The 20,785-nt window shown below is 38.5% G+C and overlaps 1 protein-coding gene across 1 annotated transcript in view; it reads left to right on the top strand.

Moving 5' to 3' along the window:
• Positions 1-20,785, top strand: part of HGFAC (HGF activator) — a gene marked incomplete at its 5' end in the record, with an annotated part of 41,338 nt that overhangs the window by 17,017 nt on the left and 3,536 nt on the right. The window contains 5 exons of the mRNA XM_080344190.1: positions 364-474; positions 11,296-11,470; positions 14,860-14,945; positions 15,901-16,141; positions 18,791-18,930. Coding sequence (XP_080200316.1) covers positions 364-474; positions 11,296-11,470; positions 14,860-14,945; positions 15,901-16,141; positions 18,791-18,930 — 753 coding nt within the window. The remainder of the gene's footprint in view (positions 1-363; positions 475-11,295; positions 11,471-14,859; positions 14,946-15,900; positions 16,142-18,790; positions 18,931-20,785) is intronic.

Genomic DNA, 20,785 nt, shown 5'->3' with positions numbered 1-20,785 from the left:
TAATACAGCTCAGTGACAAACTTGGAATTGGCAGAACCCTCTATACAGATAGAAATGCTAATACCGTCACCAGCACCATTAGTAATAAAGGTCACCACCACCATTTTGCCCATTGTTCATTGATAACATTTTTCAATAGTTAGGCTGACATTATACAATAAAAGTGATGAGACAGACCTCGGTGGGCAGAAATTGGGATAGTTTCCTTTTCTTCAATTTGTATCAAGGGTAGGTCTGACATGAGTGAAAAAGAATGAACTTCCGCAAAATACATGTTCATGGAGAAGCTGTGTTGAGGTTAAAATAGACCTACTCTCTGGAACTGTTTGAAGCTTTGGGTTGATATTTGGTTTTTGCTTATAGGTTGTGTTCATGATCCTTGCATGAATGGTGGCGAATGCAAAATGGTTACCTTCAACGGGAAAATAGTATGTGACTGCAAAGGAAATTATGCAGGGAAATATTGCAATATTGGTAAGTAAAGGAACCTACCAATGGGCAGAGAATTTGGAGTTTTTCCTCTGTATTGTATTCTGCTTTTGCAGATACTTCTTGTAATAAGTGAAGAGTCATACCAAGCTAGTATTTAATGTATTCCTCCAGGGTAAAACATTACACGCTTTTCATCACTGAGACTCTGATTCTGAAAATATTGGTTTGTGTCCTTAACGCTATGGAAAATTAAACACAAAACTTTTAAATTCAATTACTCATGCCCGTAAATGCTTCAGTTTTGCAGGGTCTATTGCAGAGCTGTACTCCAGTGCAAACGCTTCCCCACAGATCCATGCATCTTATGTTGTCCGCTCATAAAATAGGGATTTACGCTCTGACAAAATCTAGCAGCTGACTGTATTAACTAGTACTATGTTGTTATGGGAAGCAGACAAAGATAAAATGCACACTTCTTGTTTGGATTACCTTATACTTTAAATTAATAGCACATTTAGCCCAGTACGTCTTGCCTAAAAATCCTTGCTTGCTGGTGAATCAGGGCAGAGAAATCTGCTTTTAGGTGCTTATGTGTTTGTTCTGTGTTGCTTCTTTTAGATACTACATAGCTTTTTGATATTATTTTCCTCTAGAAGATTTAACTTTTCTCACTGCAAGGGTTAAATCTGCTTGTAATACTTACCTGCATGCTAAATCCTCAAGTTATATCAGCAGCTACTTTTCAAATGAAACAGGTTTTAGGCATAAATTGTAATAGATCTTCAGTCATACCAACCTATGGTCCCATCAACTCACTGGCTATGTCTTTCTCAATACCTAAATCCTAGGGCTCATCAAAATTGAAGACAAGACTCCAGGTAGCTCTGGTGGGCACCTAGTTGGTCCAAATGGCTGGTGGGTTAAAGAAACCATGGCAATAAAGACTGGAATTGGTATTTGGTGTTCTTTTTTTTATTTTGGTGGTTAACTGTGTAGCTGTCTACTCAAGCTGGGGATAAAAAAATCCATTTGGGAGACCAGCAGTACAGCTGGAATAACAAATAGCAGGAGATAATTGGCAAATTGAGTCGTGTATGAACTGGCCATGAACCTTCACCCACCAGGTACTCAATGACTCGTGTCAGATTGGTCTGTGACTCGTTTAAGTCTCATCCTAAGGAGTGATATTGTAGCTCTGCTTTTTTGTCCTTTAGTTGCCCTCAGGAGGCTTTTCCCAGGCTTTGTAAATTCTGCTGCATGGCTCCAGGCAAGGGGCAGCTTCTCTTCAAATAAAACTGCTTTTCAAATTCCTGTGTCTTTATCAGCTTCTTCTGCCCAAAGCAGCAACACTGTGCATAAAAATCCACCCAGTATGATCTGGATTACAAATATCAGGTTGTCGGTGTTAGAGCTGTAATACTGGTTTCTGTCTGACTACCTTAGAACAAGAAATAAGCAAACACTCTTTGATTACTTGAAAATAATAAAGCAAACATTTGGTTTGCTAAACAAGTGGCTTTAGATGCTTATAATCCATCTGCGCTTAACTGCCTAACACCCCCACACAAAACGGGTACTGAAGGATTGTGTTTGTGTGTCAGGGCCTTGCAAACAAGTATAGAAATGAAAAAACCCTCTTTGCTAGGATTTAGTCATTCTAAATAAATGCAAATAAATCAGCGCTGGGGTCTGTAGACCTGGTTGGATCATCGCATGAGGGCAATGACATTCTGACGAAAGTGCTGGGAACTTTTGTTCTCAAAGCACATAGAATTGATTTTTAGATATGTGTTGGATTAGTTTTTTCTTCAAGCCTTCAATATGATGCTGTAAGCACAGCTGGCTTTTTGTTTGTTTTCCTTTTTACTGTGTTTTATATTTTTCCTTGTCTAACAAGACTGAATTGTGAGGTTGCCCTTTAGTCAAAATAGCTCATGGTTATAATGCTTGATCCAGAAGTTACAGTGCCTCCAAAATGTACTTTATTCTAAATTATTCATTTATAGAGGCAACCTTAAACCCAGGTTGTGATGTAAAAATATATATTTTTTAATAAAAACCCAATCAATTTAATTAACAGTAATTACCCCAAAATGTTATTGGGCTGTGATGTGTTTGAGATCTCTCTGATGTCCTCTGCCCTTGACTTCTACAAAGAATAACCAGTCTTCATATGTTTCTAATGGAAAACCAGCTAATTTACCTTCACGTTACACTCACAAATATTAATAAATGGAGTGCTGTCCTGTGTAAGACCACGATCTAAATACTACTGTGATTTGAGCACTGATGAAATAAAGGGTGACTGAGGAACAATGTAGGAAGCAGGAAATTACTGAGAAATACTTCTGGTTGAGGATTTTCTTAGCAGACGGCTGGACCATCATGTTTAATAGACCTTTACCTGTTTCCCATGAATTTGTCTAAACTCTTTAGAACCCCTTTTGCTTTTCCCTTTCACAGCATGCCATGTCAAGAAGTTCCAGAATCTAAATAGATCTGATGAGAAACTGTTTTCTATTGTTAGCTTAAAACCTACTGCCTGATAATTTTGTTTCCCCTCTTTGAACATTGAGTAACAGAATAATCATAACTTCTGTGATTTTACAGATACCTATTTAACTGTCCATTTGTGGTTTTTTTTTTCTTTTTGACTACAGAGTCCTTGTCAGAACTCAAAAATAATCTTTTCACTGTTCTTAACATTCTCTTGCAAACGATCACTATATATATGCACTATATAAACAATCACTATATATAGCCAAGCCATTATCACAACGGCCGTGCAGTTATTGGCAAATTACGAGCTGACTTATGGGAGGTGATAAACATAACATAGGAGATATTTATAACAAAGGAAATCAAAATACAAAAGACAGTTTCTAATATAGGTTTCTATTCTTTGCGGTAATACATTATTTTCTAGCCCTTAAAGAAGAACCTTCAGTACTAAAGAAGGAACTGCCATTTAAAAAAGTGTTCTAACAGAGTTTATGTAGAAGTTTTCAGTGAAGTTTAGTTCCAAAGGAAATTAGATACATCATCAACAAATCCACCTGAAAACAGACACTGTTTAAAATTATTCAGGGATGCATTTTAATTACGTTTAATTCATAATAATTGCATTTAAATATGCACTTATTTTTAGAAATACAGATTTTGTGTTAAGAGAGTAACTGCATTCACTTTGGAGACAAAGTTTTTGCCGAGAGAACTCTCTATCCAGGTTTTAGGTGAAAGTTCAGAATTAATTATCCAACCATGAGTACCAATAATTGTCTTATTTTACAGAGGAAGTTGAAAAAGGGACCCAGACCTTTGTCAGCGATAAATGTGAGGAAGAGGTGAAAACTAAGAGGGATGTAAGGGTGATATTTCTTCCCTGCCCCAAGTTCGTGTAGACAGTGGAAAGGTAATTGTGAAGATTTTTGGGAAACATTTAGCTTCAGGAATGTTTAACTTCATTGGAGGTGATAACTTATGATAAATGGTTGTGAACATATAATTGTAAAATTACTTTGATATTTTATGCTTCTTTGAACAGATAGGAGCCATGTTAGAGATGTTGAGTGAATACAGAGGGACACAGCTAAAGACAGAGGAGTAGCTGTTTGGTGAGAGGACAGATAATTCAATCTAATAAGCATTGGTATGTAAATGTTGAATAGAGTTGGAAGGTGAAGGAAGGTGATGTAGAACTTTTTTTTCAGGGATTGGTGCCTTTAGGTTTCTGTGATTGAAAACCCACCATTGCACTCACATCGTAGGTGTTAGCTGAAGTGCATGTGAAAACTAATATATATTTTGCCCCATTTCCTGTGTAAAAGCACTTCCTTCTTGCCATTGCTTTATTACTGTTTTTGTGTGTGAGATATTGAGTTAATCTGGGAGCCTCATTTGTATTTTTAGGTTTATTCTTGATTTTTTGGAGGGTATGTTGGTGGGGTGTGTTTATTCTGTTTAATTAGCTGCCAAGCCTTTTCCTGAAACATTTAGTCTATAGGTGGCTTTGTTGTATTGCTGTTGATCAGAGGAAGAGCTGGTAGTCACATGTGGAGAACTGAGATGGGGCTTAACACTATGTAACCTTAATCATTGGGTTGTACAAAGTTCTTGATGGCTAGCTGGGGTTTATTTCTGTCTTGTTTGTTGTATTAGGACTCAGTAGCAGCTCAAGACCTGTTCTTGTGGAACTATTTGCAAAAATAAAGTAGCCATGTAACAAAGCAAAGCAGTGGGATGGATGAGTTGTGGCAGATTTTGGTATTTTTGATGATTAAACTAATGAAGAGCGAGAAAGTGACACATGGAAAGCCTGCTTGGATTTGTGTCACTGTGGTCATGGGTTACAGTAGATGGTAGTTTGAAGAGTATTGGGGGGACTGCACAGGGGATTATACATTTTGAGGTTTATTTGGATTGAGATTTCAATAGCAATAATGTTTTTGTTAGCATTTTGGTCATGATGAAGTATGAAGTTGTTGAAGGTATTTTTGAAAACTCTTTAATGTTTTCTAGTTTGTTGGTTTGGTTTTTTTTCCCCTTTTTATTTTAATTTTATTTTAATTTAATTTAATTTAATTTAATTTTATTTTATTTTATTTTATTTTATTTTATTTATTTCCTATGGGTAATGGAATTAGAGGAGTACCATAACTTTAGAGAAAGTATGAGTTGGAATGCTAATTGTGGAACGTTTATGGTTACATAAGGAGATGTGTTGTTGTATGCCACAAGTAGGTTGAAGATTTTTAGAAAAGGAAGGTGACAGAATAGCTGAATATGTAATTACACACAGAAAAAAAATTCTTGGCCACATCTTTGAGGGTTAAGCTGGGGGAGTCTGAGGTAATAAAAGAAGTAAAAATGACAGCAAACTCACCTTTTCAGTGGTTGTTTTACTGAAATAGCGTGTTTGCAGTTTTCTACTTAAAAAGAAGATACTTTAGTAAGTAAAGTTCAGCTCTGGAAACTGGAGGAAAAGTTTTAATTCTTTTTCTTCTTAAGAAGACAGCGAGAAGAAGATAATGAGTCTTACTTTGTGGTTTATGTTTACTGGTGTTATTCTATAATCTACTAGAATATTTTTGGATTATTGTTCATTTTCTTATTTTCTAGGATCTGGGTGGGGGGTGGATGGAAGAAATAGATGAAGCATAATAACAAAGTCAGTTGACTGAAAATGACAAATGAATATTCAACCAGTCAATCCCCCACTGAGCTTGGATAAGTAGGTCTGCCACTAAGAATTGAAGAGAATTTGTAAGTGGGACTGGGATGCTGCTTGTTGTTTGCATGTGTGGAATATCTGAATTAGTAATAAAGCTAAGATGGAAAAGAATAAGGTTAGTATTCCTCCATGGTTGTAGAAAAATGGATAGACTAGCAGATAAAAAAGCACCATTAAGGTCTGACATGGCTTGATACGGTTTGCAGGGGTAGAGTCCTATGGATCCCCTGGGAGGCTCCATGAGGGCAGGGCAAGGGTTAATAGCGCAAGGTTAACAAAGAGAAAGCATAGGGCACTGTTGCAGAGATAGAAAGGGCAGGTTGGATTTTATCAGATTTTGTATTATTTCAAAATAATTCAAATAGTGCTGGAGTTCCATGGGGAAAAACTAGGTCTAGTAGACTATCCCTGGTGATGGTAAGTGGCAGGAAGAATTGCAAGATGAATAAGTGAGGGACTGTGACATTATCAACTGAGAACCCACCTCTGATTCATTACACTAAAATAGGGTCAATATAGGGGATGGTGGACAAGAGACTAATGATAACTATAGCTTCACAAAATGATAATTATAGGGTGTCATTTATGGAGGTGATAGATATGAGCAAAAATAGAGATGCTATTCTGATCTCCCAGGTTTCTTTATAAAGTTAGGAATTTTCCACATCTCTGACTAGTTTTTGGCTCAGACAGATTGTTTGTGCATTTCATAATCAGGCTACAGTTTCAATGGGGATTTATTTTAGTGTTAGGTGCTCTGAGTCCAGAGATATCATTGCTATTCAATGAATCAGTAAGCAGCATAACTGTTTGAAACAGTTATTTGTTATAAATTAGTGGCATGCATTATCTGCTGTTGTATTAAATCATAAACCCAAACAGAAATACTGAAATCTAGATAAATATTATAAATGTATGATTGAATTATACAGAAATATATATATATATCTATATCTTTCCTTACACTTCAGTTGTGGCTTATATTAGTTAATTTGCAAACTCTGAAAGCTACAGTGGGTGCTGTTATTCTCACTTTCACAAACAGGTATTAGTGCATGAAAATATGAAGCCATTTGCTTCAAGCCATTTGCAACAGTCCAGTCCCAGGGCTGCTGCCATGCAATCTCCTGCCCCTGTTGATTTGCCTTCACATTCTCATAACTAAAGAGTGAAAAAGATGGCAACTGCTTTCTTCAGTGCAGTCTATACTCACATGACCACCTTCCTAGACATTAACACAGATTTTTCAGTGGCACAGGGAATCACTGAAAGATAAGCTAAATCTTCCTTTGGGAGCAGTGCTAGGTTAATGTGGACACCTTCAAAGCTCTCTGTGTGGCGTTTGTTTCATTTTGCGTAGGAATTTCTGCCTTCAGAATACCTAGGGGCTTTTCAGTGCTTTATCTGATGAAATGAGATGCCAGTAAGAGCAATCTCTAGGAATACTGGAGACTCCTTTCTGTCACACATTTATGGCCAACTCAGGCTAGAAGCTGGCTGCACTTGCAGCAAGGGAGGTGCAGCTCCCCAAAATCAAAACCTTTCACACCTTTCATGGCTACCCAGGAAAGGAGAAAAGGGACCTTCCAGGTGAATCAAGAAAAGATGGACCCTTCTGTAGACATCCGATGAGTCTGAGCTCAAACAGGAAGGAAACTTGACTTACACTCTGGTGAAGGATGACTTGGAGAGCGACACATCCTGCAGTGCCAAGGCAGTGTAAGCAAAAGGCTTATGCAGAGTCATAAAATTTCATTGTTTATTACTATTCATCTTCATAGTTAGTGGATGAAATAGGATCAGGTAGAAATATAAATAGATAGACATATTAAAAAGGCTTCAAAGGGATATTAATGCACTGTCTTGCAAACCAGCTTCTACTTAGTGAGTGCTGGAGAGTTACCTCTGACCAGGCCAGAGGATGTAGGGCAGGCACTCAGGCCTTTGGCTCTGGAGCTTCCCAAGGCACTGCAACAAGAGTGGACATGTGCTCCAGGAGAGCTCTGGATGGAGGACGCTCTCATAATTCCACCAAAGTTTTGCTTTAATTTACAATTTTCTAAATAACTCTTCCATCTGGGTAACTGATAATCAACACACTGGAGAAGACTTCTTGTAATTGTAATTGTGAGCAGAGAGGGGACTTCTGTCCTTCTCCTCTTCCGTGCTCTCCCTTCCTGCCATCAGCTGATATAGGAATTAATCTAACACTGTATTTAATAAAAGCATTACAGGCTGGTCAGGGATAAAACAAGGTTGGTCAGGAGTAAAACAAAGCATTACTGAATGAAAAGGTTACTTAAAAATATCCTGTCCCAGGATTAGGACCATCAGGGGAAAAATGTATTCTTATTAACAAAATGAAACAGCTTACACATATCTGGAAGGAAAATGAAGTAAAAGCTCGAAAACATTAGGAAATTTGCTGATGAGATGTTTTAGGGGGAAAAAAATCTAAAAGATATATTGCTTTCTACACCAAGACTTCAAAAAGAAACTCATAAAACCATTCAGGTATGTAACCAGAGAACCTGGAACAAGATTTGGTGACAAAAATCTTGTGCACTGTTTTCAGAAATTTAGCAATTAGAAGTGGTTGGATAACTGCTGTTTCAGGTTGCTTTTAATTTTAAGACCTGAAACAGCTTTTTATTGAAAATTTAAAAGGCAAAGAATTTGTGTGACATGCTGATAAAATATGCCATCCTAACACAATGAAAATGTTTTAAGTGAGCTATTTAAACCTCTTGGATTTTAAAAACAAATCATAACAGGAAAGTATTTCTAGTTTTAAGTTGTGTTTTTATTTTGCTGAAAAGAAACAAACAGTGGTGATGATAGTGGCATAAGTCTGCAGAGTAACTTGAATCTGCATTTGCATGAAATTTTTCGTCATCTGAAAGTTAAGGCCATTTCTACTCAACATAGTAATTGGCAATACTGCAGGGAAGTGAACAAACAAGAAAAATACAGACATTACGTCCTCCATTACTTTTTTCCACATAGGAAAATAAATATGTTTTGGAGTCATGAGAAGTTTCAGAAGCCATTAAAAATTGATAATGAACAATTCCCAGTCAGAGCAATCCATAAAGAACTGCTGAAAGCAGACCACCTACGCACTGTTTCTGACAAAGAGAGGAAAAAGAGATTTTTTCAGTGCTGTAACAGTTCAAAAAAGAGTATTAGGAGCAAAAGACCTATATGACTGTAATAGTTGCAAAGAGTTTTTTGGAAAACTATTTGTCCTGAATTATAGGAGATAAAATGTATTAGGCTTTGCATATACTTCTTAATGGCCTCAGATACATAATGAAATGTGGTTTAATGAGCAGCAATGTGAATACTGTGATGCTACTACAAGCCAGTCAAATAAAGCTTGCTGGAGTGGAGAGCAGGCTGATGGAAAGCTACTAATGAAACAATAACTGTATTAAGCTAGAGGCTTCTCTACAAGATAAGAGATTAAGTCACTTTACTCCTGTGCCCAAAATACTCCTTATAAAACCAAAAAGGAACACAAAACTGTGTGAGAGATATTACTGTTCCTCTCAACAAGTGCAATATGTAATCCAGACTCCTTACTTACAAGAGGAGAACAGGAGGGATGATTTAGAAAGGGGCCAAATTCTTCCAGTTATAATCTTCTGGTATGTTTAGCAATAACTGGCAGACCCGATGAAACAGAGATGCATTGGATTTTAAGCCTGACAAGAATGAGCACAACTTGCAAACACCATCTGTAAGATGTCCAAAGCATTGCTGTTGTGGAATATGTCCCTGGTTCTGCACTGAAACAGAATCTCTTGTTTCATCCTCATAAAAGTAGTTTAGTTCATTTCCGAATGTAATAAATACAGTACAAATAAAAACAGCACCTGGCACTTCCCTGGATAAATCAAAGAATTCAGCATACAGCATGATGGTGGTATTTTCATGACACTGTTTCATGCAAACAAAGCAGAGTAACATGCAACTTGCCCAGAAAATAAATGTCAGGATTGCCAAGAAATGGTTACTATTGCTAGCAACACAAATGAAAGGCAAATTATTTTCTGTGAGCTCCTAGACTATGGTTGTTACAATATGAGTTGGATTTAATGTTATATTCATAGCAACTGAAATAAAGGGAATTTGATTTGAGGGCAGGGGTAGGGGAAAATGTTGTCACCATCTCAGAAGGGTCTGCCACGCCAAGCTAGAAAACAAATTTTGCTAAGTATTTGTATACTAACTCACACTGGAGTTCTTGCAAAAAACTTCTTGACCTCCAGCTCTCCAATTTATGCCATATGCTTTTGAGGTCTGTGGTTACACTGCTGACTTGGAGGGATAATTGACACCAGCAGTTCATTGCTGTGATTCATAATTTCAGTGCTGGTGATATTCCCTGGTTCACTTGTCACCTTATTCCGTCAAAATAAACAGATCTTTGGCAATAGCTGTCCATACTGTGTGGTGTGACAGATCATCCTCATGATGTGTTTTTCAACAGTAAAGAAATATCATGATGTTATATATTAAAGTATGTTTATAAGTTTAGAAGGAGATTCAACCAGTCTTGCAGATGTCAAGGATAAGTCACATTGACATGGCTGGGATAAGAAACCCTCTGAGGCTTGGTAACAATTAATCCTCTTTATACATTAGAAGGTTTTGTGTTTCCTTTGGGATACTCTGAGCTGTGTTTTGAGGTGTAGACTTTCTGCTCAGTGTAGCTATTTGTATACAAATGCATCCCCATATGTTTTTCAGCCATAATGCTGGTATGTGCTGTTGATAGATCTTGGCAGCTGAGTATACAGGTCATAGAATATGTATGTCAGGCCTATCTGAAGAAATAACCCACGTGCAGATGATGAAGAAATGGGGTTTGAATAACAAAATTCAACCTACTAGTTCAATCTTTGCAAAATGCATATATTTGCAACATGTAGCTACATATATATAATATACATGGGTATAGCGTAGACATATGGGCATGTATGAGTCCATAAAAATAACTATTTTCCAAAATCGGGCCTTTTAAGTGTGTACTGGCAGGCTAGGGTTGTTTTTACTACTTTGCGACACAGATATCTCTATCCGATACGGTTGACTTAAGCTCCTTTAATTGTCAATGGAGATTTAGTCAATGGAGTCAAGAGTGTAAGGCAAGATTAATCTTGTTTCAAAAAAGCCACCTCAGGCAGGCTGGATCAGTCTGGTGCTAGAAATGCCTGTTTCTCTTAATTGACTAAAAAGGGAGTCTCCAGTCATGAGCTTGGTTGTGTCTAAAATTAGGCAGGAGGAATCCCAGACATATTGCTGACTTTGCTGCCGATTGCTGACTAAAATCTTCCATACGCAGTACAAATTTAGGTTTATTTTTCTGCTCTACTGCCTGTTGAATAGTTACTTGTGCATGTGTAAAACAAGGCTAACTCACCATTAATTTTAAACAGAATTTTTAACTGCTTGGGTTGTTTTTTATTAAAAAAAAAAAAGAAAATCCTGATTTGATGGATTCAATTACTGTGAAAGGCAGTGTACAGAACTGGGGCCGCTGGCTCACATTTGGGACCTCAGCTGTGAAGTAAGTATTTAACATAGAATTAGCACTGATTCTTGACCAGTGTCTTATGCTTTGCCAGTTCCCAGCCAGCGGTGCTATGTGGGCAATGGCACGGAGTACAGGGGCACGGCAAAGACAACCATTTCTGGACACAGCTGCTTGCCATGGGATTCAGATTTGCTTTACCAAGAGCTTCATGTCGACAGTGTCGAGAAAGCAGTACAACTCGGCTTGGGGCCGTTCTCTTACTGCAGGTGAGAAAAGCTCTCAAGTGCCTTGTATTTGTAAATCAAGAGGTGGATGCGTTATGTAGGGGAGAAGGGCCAGGAATTTCAAAGCAGGTGTTGTCCCTGCCCTGGAAAAGCTGGACTGACTCTAACAGGCTGACTTGAGAGATGTAAGTGTGCAGAACACATGATATGGTAGATGGGTTACATCAAAAGCTGTGACCACTAACAGAAGCTCAGAGACACCATGTGGTGTGAATTTACGGAATGTCATATGCAGGGATAGGAGCTGGACTTGATGATCCTTGTGGTCCAACTCAGGACATCCTATGATTCTAATGTTGGAAACTCCAGGTCCTATTTATTTATTTATTTATTTTCCCTGGGATTTTTTTTTCTTTCTTTTTGAAAATAAGACCTTACTGCAAAACTTTTGAAATTGTTCATAAATGGCTATCTAAAAGGAGACAGAAATGTGCTAGCCAAGTTGAAATGTTTAAATTTTATTTCTAATTCTTAAATTTTGAAATACATATTGTGAAGGAAGATATTTTAAAACTGAAATGTTATTGGAAAATGAAAAATCAAAGCGCTGTACTTCAATTATGTTGAAATGGCATGTCAAATTTCTTTCCTGAATTTCTTCCAGAGCAAAATTATTGCAAAGTAAAATGTCACTGTTTCAATTTTGATTGGACCATACCTATGATAAACTGCATTTCTACTAAAGTTTTCTGTTCAGCTGTAATGAAAATGTCTATGATACATAGGTTTGTGCTTTCTCCTCAGTCACTTTATGTTCCCCCTCCCTCTGGGGCCTTTGTGAGGTCAATGGATATTCACAAATAAAGGAAATGTTTCTTTTTAGAGAGAATCCTGGAGATGAGCAAATATTAGAAATGAATAAACTTTAGATGTTCTCCATAAACTGGGGCAGGGTCTGGTTGGAGGCCTGTATCTAGTGCAGTGCCTCAAGGGTCGGTGCTGGGGTCAGTACTGTTCAATATATTCATCAATGACTTGGATGAGGGAACAGAGTGCACTGTCAGCAAGTTTGCTGATGACTCCAAGCTGGGAGGAGTGGCTGACACGCCAGAAGGCTGTGCTGCCATCCAGAGACCTGGACAGGCTGGAGAGTTGGGCGGGGAAAAATTTAATGAAGGACAAATGTGGAGTCTTGCATCTGGGCAGGAACAACCCCAGGTTCCAGTATAAGTTGGGGAATGATCCATTAGAGAGCAGTGTAGGGGAGAGGGACCTGGGGGTCCTGGTGGACAGCAGGATGACCATGAGCCAGCACTGTGCCCTTGTGGCCAAGGGGGCCAATGGCATCCTGGGGTGTATTAGAAGGGGGGTGGTTAGTAGATTGAGAGAGGTTCTCCTTCCCCTCCACGCTGCCCTGGTGAGACCACATCTGGAATATTGTGTCCAGTTCTGGGCTCCTCAGTTCCAGAAGGACAGGGAACTGCTGGAGAGAGTCCAGCGCAGGGCAACCAAGATGATTAAGGGAGTGGAGCATTTCCCTTATGAAGAAAGGCTGAGGGATCTGGGGCTCTTTAGTTTGGAGAAGAGGAGACTGAGGGGTGACCTTATTAATGTTTATAAATATGTAAAGGGTGAGAGTCACAAGGATGGAGCCAGGCTCTTCTTGGTGACAACCAATGGTAGGACAAGGGGTAATGGGTTTAAGCTGGAACATAAGAGGTTCCACTTAAATTTGAGAAGAAACTTCTTCTCAGTGAGGGTGACAGACACTGGAACAGGCTGCCCAGGGAGGTTGTGGAGTCTCCTACTCTGGAGACATTCAAACCCGCCTGAATACCTTCCTGTGTAACCTCATCTGGGTGTTCCTGCTCCGGCAGGGGGATTGTACTGGATGAGCTTTCAAGGTCCCTTCCAATCCCTGACATTCTGTGATTCTATAAATTACTGGTTGATGTCTCAGAGGTGGTTTTGTTTTGTTTTGTGTATTGTTTTGTTTTTTAACTGGAAGTTAGATGAGTATTTCAGGAAGATCAGAATGTGCTACTTTTTCTAATTTGTTTGGTGTTAAGAAGCATGCACGCCTGCTGAAAGAAGCTCCTCTCTATCTAACACAGAACAATAAGCAGTTCCTACACCCTCTCCTAATGTAGACTGTCTTGCTTTCCAAGGCTTGGTCCTGATTCAAGCACTTAAGTATGTGATTTATGGTGTCCCAGCACAGTATGGCAATTTATTAGGCACATATTTTGTGCTTTGATAAATCTTGATGGTTTCAATTTGCATCATTTAAGCAGATCTGAAATGCAAAGAATAAAATGGTGTAGGAGCTGATGTGTTCGTGTTCTGTAGAGCTGAGAAAAAAAGCTTTTCACTTTTTTGTCAGCTTGTTACAATTTCTGGGGATATCTCTGCTACACTATATAATCCTGCAGACATCTTCTTCAAATAGTCTAATTTAGAAACATTGTTGGCGGAAGATGACTCAACCTGTGTTGCTTCTTCAGTTCTGAGAAGCTGAAAGTGCTTTAATCTTTTTCTGAAGAGCAGTCATTAAAAAGAAAAAAAATATTGAAGAATCTTAAAATAATAGATAGTACTTCTGATGAATCCAACTGAAATTAGAATTAATGTTTATCTGGAGCCTTGAATTACCTTGTCTATTTTTCTTGGCCTACTCAAGATCTTTCTGGCTCTTTAAAGTTTCCTGATATTCTTAGAGGAGTAAACTGGGCAGATTTCTGTTAATTATATGGCATCGATAAAGACAATTGGGCTGTACCATGGAGAAAACCTATTGAAATCAAACCAATACCTGTTCAACACCAAGGTAACAAAGGACTAAACTGTTTCTGATATGCCTTTTTTTTTGGTCCCCCTTTTGAGGAATACAATATTTTCTTGAGGTAGTCATACATTTCCTCAGACTCTCCAGGGAATGGGAACTTCAGCTCCTCAAATTAATTTTTGCTAGCTGTTCTTGTTATGGATTTTCTATGAATCTACCTGTGTTGGAATTTCCTTGCTTAAAAAGATCATCTAAAAAAGGAATCTTTCCCATGGGATTTAGTCCTGAAAATAGCTGAGCTGATATCTGTTAGAGTGCTTCAGTGTAGGCTGTATTTAAACCATGTGAACATGCTCGTGAATCCAAATACTTGTAGGCAAATTTTACAGGTGTTTAGTCATGTGTCTGTATTTCAGATCCTAAAGAACCTTAGGCTTGGTTAGCTTGGAGCATGAAGAACACTATTGAAATGCTGCTCACCTGTGTAGGGGTTAGTAGGTGCTTCGGTCCTTTGCCAGGTAGCTCAAAACCTGAGAGTCCTGTCAGTCCTCTGCATGCTGCAAGAGGAAAAAGAAGAAAACCTCCAGGTAGCTTGGAACAATGCTGTGGTTAATACTTGTGATTCACTCTCCCCTGAATTAATTAGAAATCCAGATGATGATGAGAAGCCATGGTGCTACATCACGAAGAACAACAGTTTGTCTTGGGAGTATTGTGACATTCCATCTTGTGGTATGTAAAGGCTCTCTTAAAATCCATGTTATGAATGAATGAGGAAAGATTTAGTGATACCAGAACAAGCTTTCACTGTATAATTTTGAATGTTCTCCCATTCCCAGGAGTGCTGTATATTTTACTGTTTGCAGTAAATTAAATGACAACCAGTTTCTTTTGCATTTTTTTTTAAGTTGCAATACAGTCTGTGATTTTTGTCCTAGAATACTATATAACAGCACTGTCACATAACTGCTTTCAGTCAAAATCATCCCAATATCATCAATTTTTCTGCTAGAACATGCACAATGTCAGAAATGATTGATGCTCTGGTACAAATTGTCATCACTCAGGGAGTTACGGGCCCAGAGAAATGAATGGGTCTCTAAGCAATCAGAGGACTGGATCCTCTGATGTTCTGATGATGTACTAGATGTAGTACTTAACGCCAAAAATTAAAGATTCTTCTCTTCTGTAAATTAGTATTTAAATGTTAATGTTGAAGCTGACCTTCAGAATGGAGTTGTAATCTGAAAAGACACTTTATAAAGTGGGCTTTTTTTTCCTCTTTTATGGTCCTAATGCATTTGATACATGATATTTACATAATTGTCCTAGTCCTTGCTATTGCAGTGGCAAAAACTCAGTCCAGAATCTAAGAATAAAGATGTGATTTATCATGCATTATGTGTGTCTCCCAGTAGTGAACATTGTATTTGTGCTGGTAAATGGAATAGTGTCCAGTAATATTCACAGATTAATTTAATTTACAGTAGTACACATGTAGCCAGGGTGCTGGAATAGGCATAGCTTTCATTCTTGCAAGTCTTTGGAGGAACTGAATGAGATTCAGTTGTATGTAAATGTTTAATGATAATTTAATGAACTTTTCTTTTAAAGAGTCCTATAAAAGTTCCAGGCCTTACAAATCACAAGGATTTATAGTCTGATGCCATATCCCTTCCTATCTCAGCAAGCAGGGAAAGGAGGCCACCAGCTCCAGACAATGCAGATAGCTCTGCAGTTACCAGAAGACCATGTGGGAGAAGACACAAAAAAAGAACTTTTGTGAGACCTAGGATCATTGGAGGATCTTCATCTCTGCCTGGATCTCATCCGTGGACAGCAGCTATATATATTGGAGAGAGTTTTTGTGGTGGAAGCCTTATTCAGACCTGCTGGGTGGTGTCAGCAGCACACTGCTTTGCTAACAGGTAAACTCACCCATTAATATGACAGTAGATCCTCTGCTCCTCATAGTCACTGCTTGTGGCTCTCGACAAACCTGAACTGAAACGAGTGACAAAGATGTGATTTTAAAAGGCCAAAGTTTCAAAAGGACTTTCTGGCAATTTGGGTGCAGTTCACAGGTTGACAAGTAGCCTGCAGCCCTGTTGTCTCACAATCTTCTTCCTTAAGGAGTCTCAAAGAAGCTGAATGACCCGACTGAAGTCAGTTGTGCTGAGCAGGACATAGAACGGGAGCAAGAACGCAAGACTAGGAGCTTGTATGTGCAGGCATCTGCAAGGGGATATAAGTATTTCTCTTCTTCTCAGTTACCTTTTTAAATGTTTTTGCCTGCTTTGAGGTGTAATGCAGATGACCATTCTTATTGCAGTGTTTAATTCAAAAAGGCTGAGACAGTCAAGCAATGATTTAGAGGAGACAATAAATTACCGTTGGTTGACACAAATAGAGTGGGCCAAGCTTTACGAAAAGCCAAAGGGAAGAACTAAATAGTTAATATTTTGAAGCTGATTTTCTTGAGAGATATTTTGGGTTTTTTGGAGTGGTTTTGTCCTCCAGCTGTGGGACACTGGAGAGAATATTGGCTATAGGATGCTCTTACTCCATTCTAAATACTTAATTTTCCACAAATGCTGAACACTTTCCCTGATTTCAGTTGGTCACATTGATGAGAAAAATATTACATCATTTCATACCCATTGTTCCTTTACATAGTAAAGAAGCCAAGAGAAACAGAAAACCTTGTGCCAGAATACATACACTGATAGCTCGTAGAGCTAATAATACCATTCTGAATGCTGTACTGAAGCATTCGGAGCTCGAGCCACAACGCATTTGTTTTTCAAATGTTGTGAAATAGCTACTAACTTTGGCAGCTATTCAGGACACTTCCACCCACTTCCAGCTGGTGGTTTGGTACATACAGATTTTCCATAATTGCTGCATTGTAATTTGCACTCTTCCGTATGTTTAGTTAGCCACAATTTCAACTCTTTTCCGCTAGGCGACAATAGATACCTGTGTAGATTTTTTTTTTACTTATTATTATTTCTTTCTCTTTTCTATAACCTCTCCTATTTTATTTCTTTTCCTGAATAAACCACCTGTAAGTCATAGCAGAACCATTCAGTGCCTTTAATATCTATTCTAAATTCTACCCTGGGAAGAAAACTTCCACCCTGTTTTACAGGCCCCAAATCTGATTTTCGAGGCGATTCATTTACTATTGCAAGAACACTGAGAAAATCCTGCCATTACATACCGATCAAAGAATATATTATTGTCTTTTTTTTTTTTTTTCAGTCACAAAAAAATAAACTTTGCACTTTCATTTGTTAATTATAAGCACAGTTATTGTTGCAGGGTAGCTGCTGGCTCTATGTGATGCAATGAATTAGAATGTCTTTTCTCCAAGTACATCACTGTTGATCGTTGCTTCGTGCTCAGTACTGGAGGAGACTCCACGGTGCTTTTGTATCTGATGAGCACTGGTGATGCACAGAAACACAATTAGGGAAGGTGCAGTGATGTTGACCACTCTGCATCTGTGCATGATGTGTGACAGCAGATATTTTCCACCCCTGCACTGGATAACAAAACATATGAACGCTCCAATGTTGAAGACACTTGATAACTAAATTCATTGTAGACATGCACATGCAGATTGAATTGGTTTTATAACAAGAGTGAAATTTGAATTCCATTGCTTTCAAAGCTAGAAAATTTACTGTCTTTCCAAACACTTACTGATTATTCCCAAATGTCCCTTTCTTCCCAACTGCTGTACTGTTTCCTATTAGTTGCCTGTCCTAAGGCAATGGATATGAGAGCATTGTGGTCTTTTTAAACACACAATGGCTGTAAAAATGTTGTGAATTACAAAACCAGTGTTTTCTTCTGAGTGTGCTTTTTCCTGTTAGATTAGTGTGATGTTGGAACCTTCCTCCACCAAGTTGCTTTTGATTCTAGACAACAAATTTAACATAGACCAAGCTAATCTCAGAATAGAAGTGGTCATAGCTCTTAGGTGGAAGCTGCCCAGATGTTCCTGAGTTGTCAGTCTGCCAGCACTTTTAAAGCCTTGACCCGTGCCTGTAATATTTTAAGAGCCTGGTTTCCCAGAGAAATGAGAGATCCACCACTGATTCTTCTTTTGGTCCCTCATTTCTTCCTCAGTAATATTTGTACTCGTTGGCAAAGTGTGGTCCACATTAACGCAGTTGAGTTTCTAGAACAAGAAGTGCTTGCAGCCCCTGAAGATGCTTTTGAACTGGGCAGCAGTGCATGTGCTTGCCTTTTACTAATACCTCTGTCAAAGAGCAGCAGCCTTTAATTAGGCTAATCAGGACTCACAGAGCCTGGGACTCAGTGTAACACTACTCATCTTTTTCTGGTCCACAGTAGGTAGAAAGCTTGGGAAACATGTCAAATGATTATGAGAGGGTAAATAATGGATGTGGTGAGGGACTGAGGTTATTACTGTTCAGAGGACACACAGCCATTGGAAATCATGTTTTGTTCCGTCTGATAATCACAGAATTGCTTATGTCTGTGTTTGTTTTATTTTATTTTATTTTATTTTATTTTATTTTATTTTATTTTATTTTGTATTACAGTCCACTAAAATCGACTATTAAGGTAGTTCTGGGTCAGCATATATTTAATAAAACAACTGACGTAACACAAACTTTTGAAATAGAGAAATACATCTTGCATCCTGAGTATTCTGTGTTCAACCCGACTGACCATGACATTGGTGAGTATTTTTGTTCTTACAGTTTTATCTTCTGTTTGCTTAAGTTAGTTTCAAGTTGATCTGTCAAAAACTGCCTTCGCAGTGGAAAAAAATCATAAGCATTAGGAGAAGCTTTTGAGTGCAGAGAGTTCTTAGTTGCACCAGAGGTATAACAGCATCTGAAGCTAAACAAATTCAGATGTGAAATAAATGGCAAAATTTTAAATAATTATGATAATTAGCATTTGGAGCAATTTACCTAGATGTATAGCAAATTCATCATCACTTCAAGTCTTTGTGGGATTAGGCATTTTTTCAACCGAACCAGAAACTATGGGCTTGACACAGGAATTACTTGGTAAAATTCTATTGTCTGTATTGTATAGAGGACCTGACTAGATGAACATAATAACCCCATCTCCTCTGAAAATCTGTGTTACTAAGAATCATTTTTACACCAAAATAGATTTAAGAATCAGCTGTCTTATTAGTCAAAAGCCCTTCTGATTGACCTTATAACAATAGTCAGAATGACGATGTAACAACAACTCACTTCTTATTTTCTGATCTGCTCTGGTGGAAGGTGGCACATCACCTGGGGGTATTGAGCTGTGTGAGCGCTTTGTCTATGAGACTATTCAATAGCCTGGCATCAGGGATATTTTAGGTCAGGCAAGTACTGGCTTTTTATTTTGCTCCCAGATGGTGAATATTTTCCACCACATAGCAAAAAGCATTCAGATTCTGTGTTGGCGGGAGCGCTGTCAGAGTGTAGCAGGAGATGAACTGGGTTTGGGGTATTACTCTGCTCTGAAATATCCTGGTGTAAACCACCATCGGGACTTTCAGGTCTCCTAACGTTTTGAATCACTCTGAAATTCGCCTGCCTCACCAATGTGTGGTGTCCAAATCTAAGGTCAATGGAATGTGGAGTTCCTAACACATGCTCCACTGCAAACAAACAAGCAGGCAGAAGCTGGGGGAGGAAAGATGTGGGGGCACATTCTGCCCTGTCAGTGATTTCTACTGATGAAGCAGAAGAGTTATTTCCTGCTGAAAATGCTTTCCTAAAGGAAAGAACCTGCCACATGGGTATTTGGTGGGAAGTTCGAGTGATTCAGAAACAGGGAGAGTTGGTGGGGGAGAGGAGGAAGGTGAGGAAGAGCAAGTTGGTGAGTGTTGGAGCATGGTTTGCGTGGGCTTCTCAGCCTGTGAGATACTCTCTACATGTTCCACAAAGGCAAAAAAAAATGTAGTCAGTAGAGAAATAAGACTATCCAGTGGGATCTCTTGCTTTCCACACAGCTGTGCTCAGAAAACCTGGAGCTTCTGAAAGACGTGATGTGAAGTAATGGGCTTTTCCACACTACTTCAGCTCTGTCCTCTTTGAGTAGTGTGTCCAGACCCAACATGCTGCCCTTGCTACACCAAGCACAAAGCCCGCTCTGTTAATCTGCAGCCAAACACAGGGTGTTTGCTACAGGGCAACCAATGTTTCTGCTACTTTTGACATCTTCTTTCAGTATTAAGCTCATGATGCTGCAGAGCTCCCTATTTACACTGTTCTCAGCTGCATGAGGGGATAGCAAAGATTGTGTAATTCCTTGTACCTTTCAGAAGCTTGGTTTTGAAATTCCCTGATTTTTTTATTCCTTATTTTTCAAGATATTTAATTGTGCTGAATTCAGTGATTACAGCGCAGGAAATACACCAGCTCTTGCAGTAATTATTTTTTTAAATCAAATTGGAATTAGGTGTGTGGACAGACTTTCAGAAGCAGTGAGCTCTTGCACATCCCACTTATTTCAGCTGAAAGTTGTGGATATGTCACTGTTATTTAACTTTAAGGTGGGAGGAGGCATATGTATTTTTTATC

The sequence above is a fragment of the Nesoenas mayeri genome, assembly GCF_963082525.1.
Source record: "Nesoenas mayeri genome assembly, chromosome: 4".
Taxonomy (NCBI): Eukaryota; Metazoa; Chordata; class Aves; order Columbiformes; family Columbidae; genus Nesoenas; species Nesoenas mayeri.
Note: the sequence above shows the minus strand (reverse complement) of the source record. Positions and strands in the feature narration are given on the sequence as shown.